This window comes from Glycine max, chromosome 1 (genome assembly GCF_000004515.6).
Source record: "Glycine max cultivar Williams 82 chromosome 1, Glycine_max_v4.0, whole genome shotgun sequence".
Lineage (NCBI taxonomy): Eukaryota > Viridiplantae > Streptophyta > Magnoliopsida > Fabales > Fabaceae > Glycine > Glycine max.
The window spans coordinates 38650491-38672641 of NC_016088.4; the positions used below are offsets into that span (position 1 = coordinate 38650491).

The window sequence follows — 22151 nt, forward strand, 5'->3', positions numbered from 1 at the left end:
AAATGCATTGCATTCGAAATGTAAAGTTTACAGAAACTTAAAATGGTTCACAATCATACATTTCCCTTGCGTACTCGTTTCTCTCTGCGCTGGGTACTTTGAGTATATAAGGATTTTGTAGAAATGATTTGCGACCCCGAAATCTGACTAACAACTGCTATATATAGACATTTTAAAAATAAACTGTCCTAACGGTCGAACACTATCCTAATGCCAAGTGTCCTGCTACGTACACCTTGCATGCATATAACTGCTCCTTAGAACGGTTATCCATATTGCTCGAAGTCGAACTGATTTTGTGAAGTTGTCAGAAATTGCGCTAAGTCCAGAAATCTTGCTGCCTTGACTTCGATTCGACCATACGCCAGCTCGATTCGCCCAATGGTTCGAAGCCCTCCTTCTTGTCTTAGCCTTATACTTCATAAATACTTCCTCGAATCTGTGAATCCCTTTCAATAGACTCTTCTTTCTTTTCGATTCGAGCATAATCTGGCAAAATTCGTATTTAGAGCATATTTTTAGCTCATCAAAAATATGGGCTAACAAATTGCCCCCAAAAAATGTCTGCTTCGATTCGAGATCGAAGGGAGATGAGAAGTTGACATTTTTTCTCTTCTTCTATAGTTTCCCTGGAACGGCGACACGATGGCACGTTTAATGGTAACCGTCGCCTCGATCTCCCACTACCCATCATTAATTCCACCTTTCTAGGCAGAGTGGGACACGTGTCACGCTGGGGAGTAAAAAGGGAAATCTGATGTGATTGATTTCTGACCCTTGATTCTTATTATATTGTTTTTCCCTTTTTTTTAAAATGAAACTCCATAAATAGTGCAGAGAACCTCAGAAAACCCCTTCAGCTCCTTTGTTTCAAAAACCTTTCTTCTTCCTTGCTTCCGAAACCCTTCTTCTTCCTTTGTAGCTCCGGCGAAACCTTTCCATTTCCTTTGCTTCCATTATTTCCGGCGAAACCTTCTTATTTCCAGATACTCGTTATTCCTTTTATCATCAACCTCACCGCATTTCCGAGCTTTGCCACTGTTCTTCGTGAACCCAAGCTCTCACTCACTGATTCCAATAACTACCAAACCCTTCGCGAGAAAATCATCCCTTTCAGATTTCTTACAATGTCGCAAGGACAAGCAGTTCCGTTTGCTGGGAAATGGCATCGTTTTATAGTCAGGACTGGTGGAGAAAAGGTGGTTCCAGAACCACAAGGTGACGCCGAACACACAGAAATCTGGGAATCGGAGGTGATGATCTCTTTCGCAGTGGAAAGAACAGTTTATGCTTTCGGTGGACCCCTGCCAGACCAAGAATCACTTTCGAGTGCCATGAACAAGGTATTTCCCTGCTACCCAACTTGCGAACCTAGGATTTTTGATAGTGAGCCCTACAACTTTAATTGTTTAAGCAAACCCAACAAACTCTTTCGATCCGCCCCGTCAATAGCCCATAGGGATTACCTACCTTGGCTTGATAGAGTCGAACAAGCATATGAGGATTTCTGGAAGACATATGGCATCTTTGATTTGATACAATTTTCTCGATCTGGTCCTGAATATCGACCAGAAATGCTGATAGCAGCTATGCACTTTTTCGAGTCTTCTACCAACACCTTTCAGTTTAAATGTGGTATGATGACCCCCACTCTCTTAGACGTAGCCGCCCTCACAGGCCTTAGGCCTAGCGGAGAAACTTATGATCCCACTAAATCTAGTGATAATATCAAGCTAGTATATAAGGAGAACACCTTTTCCAAATATATAGCTGAACATAGAGGATCGGTCGAAGAGGAAGTCTCTGATGAAGAGCACGTAGCCTTCTTGACCCTGTGGCTATCTCACTATGTCTTTTGCACAAAATCCTTGCAAGTAGCCAAAAGATTTATTCCAATGGCATTACAAATTCATGAAGGTCAGAACTTTGGATTTGGACGCCTCTTGTTAGCAGTGCTATATGAATCGCTTGGTGAGGCATGTGATGATCTGAAGAAATCGAAGGATGGGTCTTCCTTCTTAGTATCCGGACCTATGTGGCTTCTCCAATTGTGGCTTAATGCCACTTTCGAACAAGAAATGGGATTAATAATCCCACAAGATTATGCTGAAGAAGTTGCGAATCGTTCGATCGAAGGCCAGAGAGCACTTCGATTAACACCCAAGACCTTAGATCAAAACCCACAAAAGCTGTTCCTAAAGTACATGAGGATTTTTCTGAGCTTTGACAAGTTTCTTCCCCAACATGCTCCATTCATTAGTCGAGAGGTTGGCCCGGCCTGGTTCACTGACTATTTTCCTGCTGTCGATCCGGACAATGAAGAAGAAGTGAACGAAATATGGTCATTTTACTTGAATCCACAGATCCTGTCTTGTCGTACAGGTGTTCAATCGAACTATTTAGGCTTGGTTGGATACCAGCCTAATTTGGTTTCAAGACAATTTGGCCTCTCGCAAATCCGTCCTAAAAGCTTGTTCGAAGATCCTCGAGACGTTATAAGAGGGGCCAATCTTTCAGAAAAGACTTTTAAGAAGTTTTTGAAGATTTCTCTTGATGAAAACTATAACCTGCATCCTTTTGAGTTCAACCATTCCCACTTCTGCACCATGGGGTTTGTTACCTGGTGGGAGAAATATTATTCGACCCGTTCAGTTGGAGATACTACGATCATGATCTCCAGACTTGAAAGTGGTTTTACACAACCAACGGTCGAGAATATCCGCTCAAACCTTCAAGCTCGAGGTATTAAATTACTTTTGACTTTCTAAATTGATATGTATTCTTGCCTTTTCTAATATTCTTACTTTCAGGCAAAACAATCATGACGAAGAAAAGCGCTGAAACGTCTCGAGCTGATGTGAGACCCAAAAAACCCACTGGAGTGAAGATCCAAGAAAGGAAACAAGAAGAGAAGGTAACTCTTCTGAACTTATCTTTTATTCTTAACGTCTTGCCTCATATTTCTTTATTTTTCAGAGTCAAAAGAAAGATGATAGCACTGAAACTACCACTACTTCAAAACGCTCGAAGCATGCGGTCGTCGAATTAGACGAAGAAAAAGATGCAAGTTTTTATTCCTAATGTCAATATTATAACTCTCTTTCAAGTCTATAATCTGACAGTTCTTTACCCTCGTAATGCAGGAAGAGGAGGAAAGACCACTCATAAGAAAAAGAAAATTTCCTTCGACTTCGACCAAGTCTACTGAACAAACAGAGGCAGGGAATTCCCAAGCTCAAATACCTAAGAAGAAAAAGAAGGTAAAGCAGGACGAGCCTGAACCTCCTGTGGCTGTTGAGGGTGGTGAGCCAATCAAGAAGAAAAAGAAAAAGACCAAGTCCTCAAAAGAACAAGGTGACAATCAACTTGTTGACGTCCAACCACCTTCGACCGACGTTGACGGCACTGAAGTAGAGGCTACTCCTTCTATTGCCGAGATGGGCAACCCTGTCGAGCAACCTAACTCACCACAAGAACAACCCGCCGTCGAGGTATCATCCTCTTAATGTGATTTTAATCATAGCTTATACGAAACTATTTGTTAACCTTTTTCTATGGTAATTCGAATCAGGTACAACAAAATGTTTCTGTAGAAGAAATACCCTCGCATGCTCGAACATCTCCTGCTCCTGAGACGGATGCAGTGAATGTTGAGGAACAGGGTGAAGGTCAAGGCATTGGACCCAGCAGTCCTCATGGATCGAGTCAGAAAAGTTCATCCGAAGAAAACTTTTTCGATGAAGAGGGCATAGAAGAGGCTGAAGCTGGTGGTTCGGACATTTACCCGGCGTCTTCGACATCTAAGCTTTCCGCTAGCATAGGGATCGCAGAAGATACATTCATTCAAATGCAAGACAAAGACCCTGCTGCAGCCCTTCGACTCCTGCTGAACACCAGTCAAGCCAACACCTCAAGTGAAAAGAATCCTGGTGCTTCGTCCTCATCTGACGCCGAAATAAACTCTTCAGTACGCCAAGATTGCCTGCTCCTGAAGTTATCAATGGAATACGCACGGGAAGACGTACTTAAATCCATTGAAGAGAACCCCTCTGCTGCTTTTGGGCATCTGAACTTTTTGAAGAAATTGCACAACCCCCTTACTTCTGATGAGATTCTGGGCAAAGTTATCCAAATCGAGTCCATTATCGATCAATTTGCAAGTACTGTGCAGAAAAAACGCGAAAATGGCGCCAGACTCGATGCCCAGAAACAGGCACATATCCTTCTGCTCGAGAAAGCCCGAGCGGCTCAACATGAAGTCGAACGTCTCACCAAAGAGGCGAAAGAAGGATCTTTTGAGGTCAAAGCCTGCGATGATAACATCTCCTCCTGGGAAGCAACTATTACGGATTTGCTGTCTCAGGTCGATGATCTAAGGCAAAAAATTGTGACAGAGCAGGCCAAACGCCAAGAACTCCAGGAGAAGGCCGCTAACTCGATTCAGAAACTGGTTGCTGAAAAAGGGAGGGAAGGCCTGAAGGCCTTTAGCGCATCACAAGCTGTAGCAGATGAGGCGAGAGTTATGGAGAGTGCTGACCAGGTCTTAAGCAAAGAGATGGCCACCTTGAAGAAACTATATGAGGACTTAGTCATGCATTAGTAGAACTTATAATTTCTTTATTTCGAATTCTGTATTTCGATTCTACTTTTGATGTAATACTGACACAGGCCCTTTTGTGGCAATTTACTGTTATCGCCATTTCTATGTTTCCAGTATTTCTCTCATTCTATGCTTATTTTAACTTCGAGCAGTGTTGGTTTATATTTTTTCAAATACTTACCATTTATGCTCAAAGTACGTTTCTGAGGGGTTAGCTCCTCTAACTCATAAGCACCATTCGAATAGATCTGAATTATTTTAAACGGTCCTTCCCAATTTGGGGACCATTTGCCCAAGGCTCGATCCTTACTATCCATGGGCAGGATAACCTTCCAAACTAAATCTCCAACATTAAAAGTTTTTTACTTCATTTTCTTATTATAAGCTTTAGCAACTCTTTCTTTTTGTTTAGTCAAAACTTCTAATGCTCTTAATCTCTCCTCATCTAAATCAACCAACTCATCTGACATCATTTTCCAATAATGGTCGATTGGAATGTCCATTTGTTTTTGTACCCTGGCTGATTGCAAATGTATTTCGACCGGAAGTACAGCATCATGCCCATAAGTCAGTCGAAATGGGGTAGTATTAGTTGATTCCTTAGGAGAATTTCTACATGCCCATAGAACTTGATCTAACGTTTTATTCCAATTTCTTGGCTTTTGGGCAATGTGTTTTTTAATCAAGTTAATTATAATTTTATTGGCTGCTTCGACCTGACCATTTGCTTGCGCGTAATATGGTGTTGAGGTTAATAATCGAAAGCCAGTTTCCTGGGCAAATTCTTTCATTTTTCGTCCAGTAAAAACTGAACCTTGATCAATGGTAATTGTTTCGGGAATACCAAACCTATAAATAATATAATGTTGAATGAAACTAATTACTGCTTCCTGATCAACATTTGGCAAAGGGACTGCTTCGATCCATTTTGTAAAGTAATCGACACCAACTATGATATAACGCTGGTTCTTAGAAGAAGCAGGCTTGATTTCACCAATTAGGTCCAAAGCCCATCCTCTGAAAGGCCAAGGTTTGATTATGGAGTGTAACTCACTAGCAGGTACATGCTGTATCCCTGCATGCTTTTGGCATTCCTGACAGCCTTTAGCAAATTCTATACAATCTTTTAACATCGAAGGCCAATACAAACCTTGTCGAAATAAAAGCCATTTCATTTTATGGCCTGCTTGATGTGATCCACAAGCCCCACTGTGAACATGGGAAACTGCCAAGTATGCTTCTGATTCACTTAGACATTTCAGCAACACTCCTTCTGCAGTCTTTTTAAACAAATCATTTCCCACAATCACGTAATTTAAAGCCCTATATTTGACCTTTCGAGCCACATTGCCTATTGGATTTTCCAAATATTCAATAATGGACTTTCTCCAATCATTATCTAACATATTGTCAATGGCCAAAATTTGAATTTTAATTTTTTCCTGGAGATCATCCATGCTTTCATCTTCATTATTTTGTGGTGTACTTGCCCCCACAAGTCTTGGCATTGGCAATTTAGTGCTTAATGGCTCTAGTAATTCCAGTTTATCTTTTATTTCGATCAACTGAGTTAACTTTTCCTTCGACATTTTGTACCCTGAAGCTATTTGGGCTAAATCATTTGCTTCTTGGTTTTCTTGTCGAGGTATATGCTCAATGTTAATATAATCGAAATGATTCAGAAGAGAACTCGCCATAACAAAATATTTTGCTAAGTGTTCATTAACACATTTGTATTCTTGTGTTAATTGCTTCAATACTAATTCTGAATCACCTCTTATGTTAACATTTCTTGCCCCCAGGCTAATTAAAATTTCAAGGCCTGTAATTAGAGCTTCATACTCAGCCTTATTATTAGAACAAAGCCCTTTGATTTTATATTTGAACTTAGTTGGAACTTTATTGGGGGATATTATTAAAACTCCAATTCCAGTTCCATGTTTATGTTTCGATCCATCGAAATACAAAATCCAAGGCTCTGTATCGACATAGTCTTGCGGCATCTCGATCACTGAGTGATCTACAATAAAATCTGCCACAATTTGACCCTTAACAGATTTCAAAGGCTTGTACGTTAAAGAATATTCTGTTAATGCTAAAGCCCATTTTCCAATTCTACTGTGTAAAATAGGTTTTGACAACATGTGCTTAATAATATCATAATGAGAATACACATAAACATCAACAGGCTTTATATATTGCTTAAGTTTTGCACAAGAGAAATACAAACAAAGACAAAGTTTTTCTATGGCAGTATATCTAGTTTCTGCATCATTTAGTACACGACTAAGATAATAAATTGCATGTTCTATGCCATCATCATCTTCCTGAGCCAACATGCTACCAATGGTCTTATCAGACGCAGCAATATACAACTTCATAGACTTGTTTCGACTAGGAGGCATTAACACGGGAGGCTTGATCAGATATTCTTTAATTTCATCAAAAGCCTTTTGATGCTCTTCATTCCATTTGAATGGTTCATCTTTCTTGAGTCGAAGTAATGGCGAAAAAATTTGAGCTTTGCCACTTAGATTCGAAATGAATCGCCTCAAGAAGTTGATTTTTCCTAGCAAAGACTGAAGCTGTTTTTTGGTCGAAGGAGGCTTCGTCTCAAGAATAGCCTTTGTCTTGTTTTGATTTATCTCAATGCCTTTTTTATGCACCACAAAACCAAGGAAGTCTCCTGCACGCACACAAAAAGCACATTTTAATGGATTCATTTTTAATCCATGTTTCCTCATTCGTTCGAAAGATTGCCTAAGGTAATCCAAATGGCTATCTTCTGAAGAGGATTTGATGATTATATCATCAATATAAACTTGCATAAATGTGTCAATAAAATCATGAAACATGGAATTCATGGCCCTTTGATAAGTGGCCCCAGCATTTTTCAACCCAAAAGGCATAACCACCCATTCATAAGTGCCTAAAGCACCAGGGCATCGAAATGCTGTTTTCGACACATCACTTTCAGCAATAAATATTTGGTTATAACCAGAATAACCATCTAACATGCTTAAAAATTCGAAGCCAGCTGCCGAATCTACCAACATTTCCGCTACTGGCATAGCATATTCATCTTTAGGTGTAGCATTATTTAAATCCCTAAAATCTATGCATACTCTAAGAGTTCCATTCTTTTTAATGACAGGGACTATATTTGCTAACCATTCGACATACCTGGCAGATCTGATGAATTTACACCTCAGCAGCCTTTCGATCTCTTCCTTAATTTTGGACATGATTTCTGGTGCGAATCTTCTTGGTAGTTGTTTCACTGGTCTTTTGCCTTCCTTAATCGGTAATTTCATTTCGACCATTTCTCTGCTTAACCCAGGCATTTCGTGGTAATCCCAAGCAAAACAGTCTTTAAATTCTCTGAGAAGAGGCACCAGCTTTTCTTTTAAACTTGAGGTGATATTGGCACTGATATAGGTTGGCCTTTTTATCGAGCCATCTCCAATGTCGACCTCTTCCAAAGGATCTTGAGCCTGCATCTTTGGCGCCTCACTTATGGGATTTTTCTCAAAACCCAGCGGCTCATCATCATAAATACAATCCAGTCTTCGATCCTTTGTTTCTTTGTTTTCATGATCTTCGATCTTGGCTTCAACTGCCATATTTTGTTGAGATTCAGCCTCAAAGGTCGTATTTAGTCTAATTTCGGCCATATAAGCCGTAATTCTGGCCCATGCAGTGGCCTCAGTCATATTAATCTTCATATATAATCCACCCAGTTGGTGGAATGACTCCATCTTCAGAGGGAACAGCATCAATTTCCTCCCTCTCCCATATAAACCCATAGGTAGGATGGAGTTTGACAGAGTGGATAACATTGTCATTTGATTCGACAACAGCCTCCCTGTCACCACAAGGTGCTATGTTAGCCAACTTTTTGTCAAAGGTTTGTGCAGTAACATTATCGACCTCTGACTTATAGAAGCTTTGATCCGCCTCTATATTTTCAACAATCCCATCCTCCCTCCAGATAATGAGTTTCTGGTGAAGGGTAGATGGCACAGCCCCAACTCCATGAATCCATTCCCTTCCTAATAGCAAGTTAAAATTAGCCTTAGACTGTATCACCAGGAATAGAGTTGGTCGAACTATACTGCCTACAGCAACATCTACTTGAATGGCTCCCAAAGAATAGCCAGTTTTACCCTCATAATTCGAAAGCACAATGTTGTGGGCAGATAGATCAGTGTCATGTTTCCCGATCTTGTAGAGCATAGATCGAGGCATTAAATTGACAGCCGCTCCTCCATCAATGAGCACTTTATTGATTCCAACATTCTCAACTTTTGCCCTGATGAAAAGAGGTTTGAGATGACTTTTCATCTGAAAATCTGGCTTTTCGAAATAAGCTAATTGTTCTTCCACACAGCCATTGTTCATAACATAGTAACATACTGGCTTTGGGTCAGCCATGTCAAAATGATCGAACTCACTTTCGATCTCAGTAACTTCAGATTGGACATCATATTCAGATGGCAAGATAGATACCACACAGATGACATCGAAATCTGGTTCAGAATCCAGTAGATCCTCATCCTCCATCTTATCTTCATCCACTGGAGGCAGGAGTCTCTCTTTTACTGGCCTCCTAGACACTTCTTTATACTGGCCCGTTTGCAGGCTCTGTTGGGCCAATTTCTTCTGACGCTGGAACCTGCGCCATTGGGTCCTCGTCATAGGATTCTTTCCTTTGTAATTGTTCCTATAAGAGTACCTATTAGCCTCCTGTGGGCCAATTTGCTTCGTTCCACTCGAACCACCTACTTCCATGGCCCCTTTGTTAAACCTTATGAGTCCCTGGTGCATCCATTTTTCGACCGGCACTGAAATAGGAGGAGCGAAAGTATTCTTTCGACCAGACTTCTGATTAGTGTTCGACTGCACCATAACCCTTTTGCCTTTATCGAAACGTTGGTTCTGCTTTGCCCCCTTGTTAACAATTTGGTATTTTTTGAGGCCCTCAGTAGCCTCCCTATCACATACTGCACTGCAGCGAGGGCAGAGCATCACAATCTTATTTTCGAGTTTGCATCTGTTCAAGAAATCAATTAAATCCTCCTCAGCCTGAGGATATACAACCTTCATTTGTTCGTTGTAATCCTCTTCAGATATGCCCTGAACTTGCACCTGAGACAACTCCATTGTTTCGACCATCATTATTTCTTGGGGTTCTGCATAGAGAGTTTCAGCAGCTTTGGATGTTTCAGCATTTGCCTGAACAACCTTTGGTTTCTCACCAAATTTGAGCCTCCCTTCGTCGAGAGCCTTTTGAACCAAATCCCTGAAAAGAACACAACGTGAGGTTTTATGGCCAAGGAAATTATGAAATTTACAATAACCCCTTTTCTTCTGTTGTTCGATTGGGGGTACTTTCAAGCCCTTAGGAACAACAATCTGGCCATCTGTGACTAATAAATCAAATATTTCATCACATTTAGTTATGTCAAATGTATAAGTTTTAGACACAAATTTATCATTTTTAGGTTCAACAGGGTTTTTTCCATTGGAAGGTCTAAGGAGTTTACAAACATAAGGAGGTCCAGGTTTTAATTCTGCTAAATCAACCTCATTGTCTTCGATATCTTCATAAATAATATCGAACTCCTGGTCACTGTCATTGGTTTCGACATATGCAACCTTTTCCTTCTTGTGAAATTTAGAATTTCTAGCCTTTTCAGCCTTCAATCGTTCGAGTTGTCGAACTCTATCAGCCAATTGAGCCATATCCCTTAAATACTGGGTATCTAATTTCTTTCTAATCGAATAGTCTAGGCCACCAGCAGCCATTTCGACTAATTCATGTTCAGGGACTTGGGTGAAACACCTTGCCTTTAAGAGTCTGAATCTGTTCAAATAATCATCAATTGATTCAGGTGCCTTGCGTCGAACGCTGGCTAACTCTTTAAGACTGATCTTAGACTGTCCCATATAAAATTGCTCATGGAAAATCCTTTCCAATTGGTTCCAATTATGTATGGAATGAGGAGGAAGGGTTGTAAACCATGTAAAAGCATTTTTAGTCAAGGAATTAGGGAAAAATTTCATTCTTAAATTTTCATTATTAGCCAAATCCCCTGCCTCGACCAAATATCTAGCAATGTGTTCGACAGTGGACTCATTTGTCTCTCCTGCAAACTTAGTAAGCTTAGGGATTTTCACACCCCTTGGTAATTCTGTCTGTAACACATACTCAGATAATGGAGACACAAAATTAGGCCTGTGTAATCCTAAGTTTAAACCATTCTGCACCAAAATCGTTTCGACCATTTGGGCCAGGTTATTCTGCCTATCGAAACGGTTTTGTTGAATATTCCCTATTACTTCATCAGCATTTTGGTTCCTATTTACCAATACTATACCAGGGTTTGGTTCGACCTGTTGGACTGGTGGCTCTATGCATGCCACTGGTTGTGGTGCTTGAGCCATTTGCATCCCTGGGTTGTTAGGCATCTGTATCTCTTGGACAGGCGCCTGTATTTGGATCTGTCGAATTGGTGGTTGCTGTATGGGTGGTGCCCCAAAAAAGTCAGCAATTCGACTTATTTGATTTGTTAACATTTGGTAACTGTCATTTGTATTTTGAATTAAGGGGTTAATAACAGTTCCTATTTGTTGTGTTAACATGTTAACCATATCATGGTTACTTTCATCCATTTGTTGTCTGAGTGACAAAACGGATGTATTAGTTAAATGTTGAGGAATTACCCTACCTTGATTGCCCGCTACAGATCCTGATGGAGAGGACATATTAAGATTCTCTATATTTGGTTGAGAGTTTTGCAACCCTGCCATCAAAGATGTAGGCATGCCATATAGAGGGTTTTGAGGCGGTCGAAAGGGACTTCCACTGGGATTCCCTAAACTAGGGTTATTCCATGGGGCAAAAGCAGACGCTGACGTGGTCGAACTTGCCAACGTCATGTTGGTCATGGGAGAAGTTACCCCTGTCTGATTCATAACCGTCGAAGCGGTCGAACTTATCGTGCCAACAGTTTGGTCAGGAATTGCTCCTATGCCAGAATTTATATTGGCATTACTGACAGATGTCTGCGTTGGTTGCCCCTCCATATTTGGAAGGTCATTGTTTCGATTACTTGGGGGTGGTCTAGCCATCCTTGTACGAGTTTTGAATTCAGTTAAGTGTGGAACAGATTTCCCACTTCTTAAATGCATACAAGATCAAAACAATTAAGAATGCAATAAACCAACTGCACTAAACAAAACTTTAATAATAATTTAAAACCAAAACACACAATTGACCGGTCCCACTGGGCGTGCCAATTTGTTTACGCTGAAATTTGGTAAACAATCGCTAGTCTAATCGAGTTGCTTGCGAGATCGACTAGTGAATCTCAGGAGCATGTCAATTGTGTGTTCGCTTTAGATGTAAAGCTTTGAATGTTCATCATTGCAACGAGTTCATTAAAAGAATCGAAATGCTGGAAGTAAACTAACAAGGGAAAGGTAAATTGCAGAATTTAAAGGAGCAGCGAGTTCATTCGATCGAATGAACCATTTAAAAGACAGGAATTCTAAAGTAAAATGAAAAATGCATTGCATTCGAAATGTAAAGTTTACAGAAACTTAAAATGGTTCACAATCATACATTTCCCTTGCGTACTCGTTTCTCTCTGCGCTGGGTACTTTGAGTATATAAGGATTTTGTAGAAATGATTTGCGACCCCGAAATCTGACTAACAACTACTATATATAGACATTTTAAAAATAAACTGTCCTAACGGTCGAACACTATCCTAATGCCAAGTGTCCTGCTACGTACACCTTGCATGCACATAACTGCTCCTTAGAACGGTTATCCATATTGCTCGAAGTCGAACTGATTTTGTGAAGTTGTCAGAAATTGCGCTAAGTCCAGAAATCTTGCTGCCTTGACTTCGATTCGACCATACGCCAGCTCGATTCGCCCAATGGTTCGAAGCCCTCCTTCTTGTCTTAGCCTTATACTTCGTAAATACTTCCTCGAATCTGTGAATCCCTTTCAATAGACTCTTCTTTCTTTTCGATTCGAGCATAATCTGGCAAAATTCGTATTTAGAGCATATTTTTAGCTCATCAAAAATATGGGCTAACACTTGAGCACTGTTATTTTATCTCATATCAAAGCAAGAATATCAAGATCGAGAAGGCAATTAATATTGCACGTCTAGGAATATATGATAAAACTTTGAAGCTCCTTTCAATTAAGATATAGAAAAAAGGCCAAAAGCAAAAGACCATATGCTACAAATTAAATACACAAAGACGTACATAACTGATTTGTTAAACTAAATTAAACAAATTTAAAACCTTACTGTTGAAAAAAGCAAAATGAGTATTGTACCAGCAATTAAATTCTGAAACAAATTGCAAGATTAATAATGAAAACAAAAAATAAATTTCTAGGGCGCACTTCACGATGCTAGCTTAAAATTGCAAACCAAAATGAGTATTGCAACATCTAATGGAATTCAACTTAGAATGGAATGCAAAGATACGACGAAGGAAGGAAGAAATGGAAGTATTGAGAAAATGATGAGAGATTAAATCTACGGAAGACAATGAAACGAAATAGAGAGGAGGAATTGAAGTGAAACCTGAATGGAGGATGGAGGTTAGGTGGAGATGGAATTTGATTTTGGAGCTTATTCCAATGAAACCCTTATCTTCTTCGTCTCCACCGAAGAAGTAAAGTTTAATAGAAATATAGTTCCTATAAATCATTAATCATTTTATAAATTTCAACTTTTCATTCTTTCTTCCTTCCTTTTCACCTTAGAAATAGAAACAATTGGAGAACAAACACTACTACAAAAAGCACAATCTACATTGGTTATTTTAAACATACTACATCGGTTACGTGACGTCGTTGTAGTCCATGTCGTAAAAAATTAATGCTTCTATGACGACGATTAAGTACTACCGTCTTAGAATGCACTGTGCATTCTAAGAGGGTTATCTATACAACCGTCTTAGAATGTCGTACATTTTAAGATGATCCCCGTAAGAGGACTATCTTAGTATGTGCAATACGTTAATTAAAAGTTCCTGCTTACTAATAACTAATTTACAAAGATTGACATGATACAAAAATTGATAATTAATTAATAGAATAGAATTATCTAATTAATTAATTACCTGCACTTGCAAATATCTTCCTAGAATAGAAAAAAACACCATTGATACCAGTAAGTTGTTGGAGCACAAGTAGTCCAATACCTACCTGCATGGCACATGCACTCAGTTACTAGAAGTCACAACCATTTAGATCTATTTGGTTTAACTTATCCCAAAGAACTTTTAAGAGGAAAACAAAGCAACAACTGAATTACTACAATAACTACCTCTCTCAATATGCTAAACAACTAACATTCATACAGACATAACATGCTCCAGCATAACATAGTTGTCTGGGTAGAACTATTGTGCGGTGTCGTTGCGCATAGAAAAGAAGGTAGCCCTCTCGTCCAACAGCAGCGTGACGGTGGATGCGAAGGCTTTTGAAAATCATCAATGGGACCCTCGTTAGGGTTGGGTTCTTTTAATTTTGGGTATAATTTTAATTTCTGATGAAAACATATTCCGTTGGAAAAATCCATCGGCAATATTTAAATTTAAGACAGAATTAAATCAGTGAGTAAAAATCTGTCACTAATTTATACTTTCCGATGGAAAATTTATTCGTGGGTAAATTCCATCGAAAATTCAAGCATTTTTCCACGGAATACCTTCCGCCGGTAAATTCCATCGATAATTAAGATATTTCCGACAGAAAATATTCCGTCGGTAATAATGATTTTTCTTGTAGTGTTGGGGTGTATAATAATAACTTCCCCTTGTACATAAAGCATGAAGATCTTTTTGAAAGAGTACACGGTAGTCAATGTCTCATCATTTTTGTTATACAAATGTGGATTTTGTAACTAACTTTACATTATTGTCCATTACCTAACTGATTATTTTAAATTGATGCATAATTTACTTTGGTTTCTCAATAATAGGCATATGACTAAGACAAGTATGCAAGCAGGGAGTGTCTCTGTGTATGGATTCATCGAGCCACAGTTCATACAGAGATCTGGGCAATCATAATTTGAATAAGAGGATTATATTAAGAAATGAATGCAAAATTCACAGAGAGATGTCTACCTTGGAGCCTACTTGAATGAGTAAGTAAAACTGAATAAATCAATTTAAATAATATATGCACTATAATAACTTAATGCTCTCCAATGCAATGCACATTGGCAATTGGTCGTTATATGTCCTAAGGACAATGTTGTTGTCTGGTTCTATTCGTTGCATAATAAGTCTGACAACTACTTGAAAGGAATTATTAACAGGTCTATTGTATTTTGTAAGACATTTACTTTATCATAAAATATTTGACATCAATATTTTAAAATTGTACAATATGCATACATGTTTCTCTTAACTAGTGCTTTGAAGAGATTCAACGATATTCAAGGAAGTAAATCCAAGGCTACTACTAAATGGATTGCAATTAAAGTAAGTCATTTAAACAATGATTGATGTCTTAAAAATTACATTTTATTATTGTGCACACTAATTTTAGGTTAACTTTGAATCTCTTATTGAATTTAGTATAATAAACAAAGAGGAAGCACTGAGTGCAACTATTATGTGATGCATTGGATGTCAAGAATAGTCTAAGGAGGTTTCAAGGATAATTGGAAAATGGTAATTGTTTACTTCAAAACTAATTTCATTTGTTATACTTGTTATTATTTATATTGATTAAGTTATATTTTATTATATCATGCATTATTTTACTGATCCAAGACCATTGGAACCAAAGAGATTAAAGGCAATTCGCATTTAGTGGGCAACATTTTATGTCAAAGTTAAAAATGAAACACTAGGTGTTTAAGGAATTTTACAATTGTATATAGTTATGTTTAATTTGATTTGATTATAGTAGATGATCTTATGTATTGATGACATTATTGTTTTCTTTAACTATTTCTTATAATTGATAGTAATTATTCAATAATATAAAAAATTTGTACTATGAAACTGCCTAGATTGGAATGTTTTTAAATTTGCAGGTTTGTATAATATTAAAAAACAAACAAGATATTAAAAAATTGCAAAAAACATCATCAGCTTTTCTAAAAAAACCGATGCTTTGGTGCAAAAGAAAACATTGATTTTTTAAAAATTGATGTTGTAGTTCATAAATGAACATCGGTTTTTAGAAAAATTGATGTTGTGGTGCACTCACAACATCATATTTTAGAAAAACCGATGTTTTTTTTTGCATATTTTACATTTTTTGGTTTATTGCATATTATACGACATCGGTTTTTCAAAAGCAATTGATGTTGTGTATTGTATGTTAACATTGGTTTTCAAAAAATCGATGTGAACCTTGAGTTCATAAATGTTGGTGGTTTCAACATCGGTTAAAAATCGATGTTGATAGTGAAAAAAAAAACCAATTTTAAAAGCCTATTTTCTAGTAGTGAAGTCACCCTCCAAGCTTTATTCATCATATTAATCTTCCAACCTATCTTCCTTGAATTTATTTTGTCAAGAATATAGTTGAAATCACTATTATTGGCTCTTCCCAAGAGCATGGGAAATCCAAGGTATTTGCCAAACTAACATGTATGTTGAAAATAAATAATAGAGGAAAATTTATCCACTTTTACCATGGAGATATTCTTGGAAGTCATGAATCTAGACTTTTGGAGATCAACCTTCAAGCCTAAAGTATTACAAAAATATCTAACACCTCTCTGACAAGTTTGACTTGAGAAGATTTAGCCTCAATAAACAAAAAAAAAAATCATTAGCAAAGAAAAGATGGGAAATAAGGGGATCATTATTCAAAACCTTTATTGGAGACTAGTGATGATCATGCATTTTCTGTTGAATGAGAAAAGACAACTCCATGCACAAAGCAAATAGATAGGGGGACATAGGATCACTTTGGTGCAAGCCTCTTTTTGAGGCAAAGACATCAAGTTTCTCACCATTCAACTTTAGAACCAATCTTGTATCTCTAGTGCATTTCATAATAAGTCTCATTGTTGTGTTAGGGAAGCCAAACTCTTTCAAGGTCATCCTGTAACACCCTTTTTTTCATAAAAAATAATTTTAAAAGGATTTTATTTTAAAATAAATAGTTTTAGAAAATAAAGAAATATTTATTTGGTTTTTATTTAATTAAAAAGAGTGTTTTAGAAAGAAAAAAGGGGGGATGTTTATTTAATTATTTAGTTATCATAGTAAAATAGAGTGATTTTTATAAAATAATAAAATAAAGGAAAAATAGAGCAAATAATAGACTCAGAGTACTTAGGGATATAAATAACTCTTTTAGCCATCAGAACAATTTTTAAAAAACTTTTCTATGCTTCTTTCTTTTCCTTTCTTTTTCTCTAATGCTCAAGAACTCTAACAAAGCAACTGGAGGAGGAGCTCTAGAAAGCACCAAAAATGCCACTGTTGCTAACAAAGAACATTTGAACGACTATCTTGAGGTAAGGGATGAGTTACTCACGCTTGGATATTAGAATGAACATGTGTAGGGATCCCTAGAGGATCAATTTTGGGTTATTTATGTTTTATAAAATTCAAATATGTTCTCATGCTTTTAATCACAAATTGATTGTGTTTGATGGACCAATTGATGTGCTGATGCAAAATTATTGTGAAATTGATGTGTTCTATTCCCTTGTTTCGTGCTTTAAAAATTTATCTATGATTATAATGTGTCTTTATCTTGTTTCTCGTACCTATAAAGTGTACGTTTGATTGATTTACTATCATGAATTGAGTATGCTTTCTGTATATTTGTGTCATGAGATATCTATTTGATTTTAATATGTTATTGTTCAATTAATTGTTGACAGCCTCTGTATTTTGCTTATTGATGATGATCAGATAGATTTTTATATAATACTTCATGATACCATGTGAACATGCAGGGTTGCTCTTGAATCAATTGGATAATCATAAAACTATATAAAGAGTAGGACAAGATTTACTAGATTAACGTGAGAATTAGATTGTTGGAAACATTCTTTGTCATGTTTTGGTGTCATAAGCTTATTACGTGTTGATAATTATAACACAAATATATATGTATATGAATTGTTAAAATAAATAAGGAATTAATATATCAAATAATAAAATTAAATTAAAGGAAATTAATATATTAAGATTCAACGATAAATACTTTTAATGCATTTTTAGTTTAATTATTTATTAATTGAAAATAATATAGTTCGATTTAATATATACATGTTTTGTGCCATGTAAATATTAATATTGTGTGATGTGTATATGATTCATGAGGTGTGATAACATGTTGCTTTGAAATTATGACATTCTGATTGAGATTGAGTGTATGTGATAAATTGAGTATGTGTTGAATTGTAAGATACATGTGTATTGAGGTATTATATGCATTGAGTTGTGAGCTATGAATCGTACTATCACACAACAGTAAGGCCCTTTAAGAGCGACGAGTTAATGCATGATGAGTTTTATGATGGGCTCCACGGAGGAAACCCGACAAGTCTAATCACTTTGAGGCACGACGAGTTAAAATGATTTTGAAAACAATTGAGTAGTTATGTGTATTGCATAGTTCATAGGTAAAATCTATGTGTTAAAATGTTTTTTTGGGTTAGATCTGAATCAGGAGGAAAAGGCCTCAACAGACTTCTCAGAGTCTAGGCCTTGGAGGTAAATATATCTCGGTTTGAGTGTTCCTTTAAGCATGTGTCGATCTCACATGGTTGGAGCATTCTCGCAAAACAGTGTGACCATGACTTATCTCTCTATGATTTCACTTAGTGAGAGTGATCTGACTTACCCATTGTGTGGTATGTCTTGTCATGTACTCCTAAGCACTCGACCCGACGAGGTTTTTCACTGAAAATTGTACTACATTGCATGTAGGCTTAAGTCTAGTATATCAGTTGCATAACACTCATGTTTGATTTTCATTGAGTTGCAAATTAAGACTTGGTGTTGGTTTTGAAGTGTATGGGCTTGAATGAGTGTGAACGTTTGTGTATATTTTTGTGAAGTGATGATGATGTATATGTAAGTTTGGCCCTATATTGTTTTCATGTCTCATATGCTCTTAGTGCTTTATTTATTTAAGAATGTGATAACTCACTCCCGATGTGTGTTTGTATTTGGGCTGAATGCCATACTGTTTGAGGTGAGCCACCTCACGGTGATTATCATGTTGGAGATGGAGAGGCGTAGCCTTTCTTATGGGAATGCTCTGATAAGATGTGACATCGGGGCATGAGTTTTTTTTTTATTACGCATGATATTCTGAATATGATAGTTGATCTTATTTTATTTCACTATTTAATCTTTTTTTTTCTTGTAAACATGGACGACATTGTTTTGAGCCGGAGACATTTTTAATTTCTTTTTATTTAAGATTTGATTTGGTAATATGAAATAAATGTGGACCTTTTACCCACATAATTTAGTTTTTGTTATTTGAGAATAATTCACTTATTGATTTTTTTGTATTTTTAAAATTTTATATATATATATATATATATATATACATACATGTTGGGTAGAGGATGTCACACATCCTAAGAAAATTCCTATCAACCTGATCATGAGCTTTTTTGAAATCAATATTGAATATCGCATATCCTTTCTTCCCCTTCTTCTTATGCATATGGTGCACAATCTCGAGTGATTATTGCATTATTTGATGTTTCTCTTGGGGATGAAGCAAGCTACTTTGAAAAGGACCAATAAAAGTGTTTAAGTGAGGTCTGATCTTGTTGACAAGCACCTTAGATATAGCTTTAAAAAAATACGATACAAACATTTATAGGTATGAAGTCCCTAAAGGATTAGGGATCATCCACCTTAGGAATAGGGACAATAAGAGTCTCTGCAAGGCAAGGGTCAAAGGAGCCAGAAGCAAAGGAAAAAGCAACCATATTATAAATGTCATTCACAACAACATCCCAGTAAGTCTTAAAAAAGATAGGTTGGAACTCATCTACATTAAGGGCTTTGTAGGAATCCATAAAAAAAGTGACATTTTGAACATCATCCATGGAAATATGAGATAGTTATAAATCATACAGATTTTGGTCTACTTGAGGAATGGAAATCAATTGTAGACTACCAGGTTTGCATTGATTTGAGGATTGAAAAAGATTTTTAAAGAAAGATAGCACTTCTCTCTTCAAAAACTCATCATCAGCGCACCAAATGCCATCAATATAAGACCAAAAATAGAAAAATTTCAAAAGTATTCCATGGATAACTTGGATAAAAGTAGACAAAAGCTGCACCAAAGGCTATGTTGAAGTAGTTTGATTTGCAATTGGGGTTTCTGGAACCATATATACCATCATCCTTGATGTAGCTCCATGTGAAGCTTGTAGGCCTTGGATCTTATTCATCAATGGGGTCCTTTGCTTCTTGAAGATCAATGGCAGCGGAATGGAGATGGAAGAAAGATGATTCGAGATGCCACTTCAAGGAGAAGATGAGTAAAGAAGAAGTTCGCCACCATAGAAAACTATGGATAAAAGCTTGAAGGTAGGAGAAGATGAGTGAAGGGAGAGGGAGAAAAGGAGCACGAAATTTTGTGCCTCAAATGAGGTATGAACTTTGAAGTATAATTCTCAAATGATCAAAGTTGAAAAAAATGCACACACATGGCCTCTATTTATAGCCTAAGTGTCACACAAAATTGGAGGGAAATTTGAATTTCTATTCAAATTTCACTTGAATTTGAAATTGAATTTGTGGAACCAAATTTTGGAGCCAAAATTTCACTAATTATGATTAGTGAATTTTAGCTATGGTTCAATCCACTAATCCAAGATCAAGTCCAAGATTCTCCACTACGTGTGCTTAGGTGTCATGAGCCATGTAAAGCATGAAGGACATGCACAAAGTGTGACTATATGATGTGACAGTGGGGTGTAGCAAGCAAATGCTCACCTCCCCCTCTAAAATTTAATTGGATTTGGATTCTCCCAATTCAATTAAATTTATTTCCCAACATACACATGACATATTCACTTAATTCATGTGAAATTACAAAACTACCCCTAATACAAAAACTAGTCTAGGTGCCCTAAAATACATGGGCTGAAAAATCCTACATTTCTAGGATACCCTACCTACATTATGGAGCCCTAAATATAAGGCCCAAAAATAATGAAACCTTAATCTAATATGTACAAAGATAGGTGGGCTCATACTTAGCCCATGAGCCCAAAATCTACCCTAAGGCTCATGAGAACCCTAGGGCCTTCTCTTGCATCTCTGGCTCAATCTTCTTGGAGTCTTTTATCCAATGCCCTTGGGGGGGGGGGGGGGGAGGGGTAGGATTGCATCATTCCCTCCCCCTTGAAAAGGATTTGACCTCAAATCCAAAGGTTCTTAAAACTTTGGGCTTCTTCCATCAACACCTGTAAAAAGAATAAAAACATATATATTAGAGGTGTTGGGTTTGTTGGAGTAAGGTAAGGTCTGAAAACCCATTTCCTGGGCATCTTCCCATGAGGGAACATGGTTCCTCACCAACTCAATGAGTGGTGCTACAAGTATAAAAAAATATAGGACAAACCTTTTGTAAAAGTTTGTTAAGTCATGGAAGCCCCAAATTTTCCTTATACTTGGTGGAGTAGACCACTCAAGAATGACCTTTATTCTCTTAGAGTTCGTGGGAACCCCTTGATCACCATTTAAAAAATTAAGAAAAGTAATGCAATATAACGTACCTTTTTTTTTATATTCTCATGTTGATTACTCCTACCAAAAATTATGACAAACCTAAGGTGTCCCATATGAGCACCTAGGTTTGTATTGAAACAAAAAATAAGAACAAACCTACCGAATGAGTCCCTATGTACACAAATCATGAAAATGTTGAGTTCATGAGTGATTTTACAAAAGATGGTTGCACCACTCAACACATTCATCATACCACTTATTTTAGGGATTTGGTGCCTAATAATACCTATTTTGGGCACCAACAAAGCACAAAGATTTAAGCTCTTACGAACAAAACACTCATCCAACAACTCCTTTACTTGAGGAATAACCTCAAGCCTAAGAGGGGTGGCAGTGCTAACAAGTGTCTTTTGACAAAGGAGAAAATATGGAGGTTGTCTAAGAGGGGAAGTTTCTTTAATGTTTGTCTTTATTGCAAAATGACTTTCCTTCTTAGCTAACCTCTTGGAGGAGACACTTACCTCTTTACACTCCTCCATTAATGGTTGTCCTTTTTCTTCGGGGTAGAGTTCTTTGCTAGATTCTTCCCCTTTTGCTTCTTCACTTTCACTAGAGGAAGGTGAAGTAGTAGCCTCATATTGGCTACTATAAATGTCTTGGCCCCTCATAATCATGGTTTTCTTGGTGAGACATTGAGAAGTAATGTGTCCTCTTCCAAGACATTTAAAGCACTTTATAGAGCTAGTCTTTTCTTGCATACTAGCCTTAGGGGGTTGCTTTTCTATTGTCTTCCCCTTATCGTCTTTAGGCTTAGAAGGTG

The 22151-nt window shown here is 37.2% G+C and overlaps 1 protein-coding gene across 1 annotated transcript; it reads right to left on the reverse strand.

Moving 5' to 3' along the window:
• Positions 1–8314: 8314 nt before the first annotated feature.
• LOC100810819 (uncharacterized) lies at positions 8315–11652 on the reverse strand. The gene is made up of 2 exons (XM_041014541.1): positions 10446–11652; positions 8315–10349 (listed from the first exon to the last, which is right to left on the reverse strand). Exons 1-2 carry the CDS (start codon positions 11576–11578, stop codon positions 8315–8317), a joined length of 3168 nt encoding a protein of 1055 aa, XP_040870475.1. The 5' UTR covers positions 11579–11652.
• Between the last annotated feature and the right edge of the window lie 10499 nt (positions 11653–22151).

Excerpts from the sequence above, each read along its gene's own strand:
- LOC100810819 (XM_041014541.1), bottom strand. The coding sequence starts at position 11,578 with ATGAATCAGACAGGGGTAACTTCTCCCATGACCAACATGACGTTGGCA. Across the intron at positions 10,350-10,445 it reads TTCAGACTCTTAAAGGCAAG|GGATATGGCTCAATTGGCTG; the intron begins GTGTTTCACCCA and ends CCAGTATTTAAG.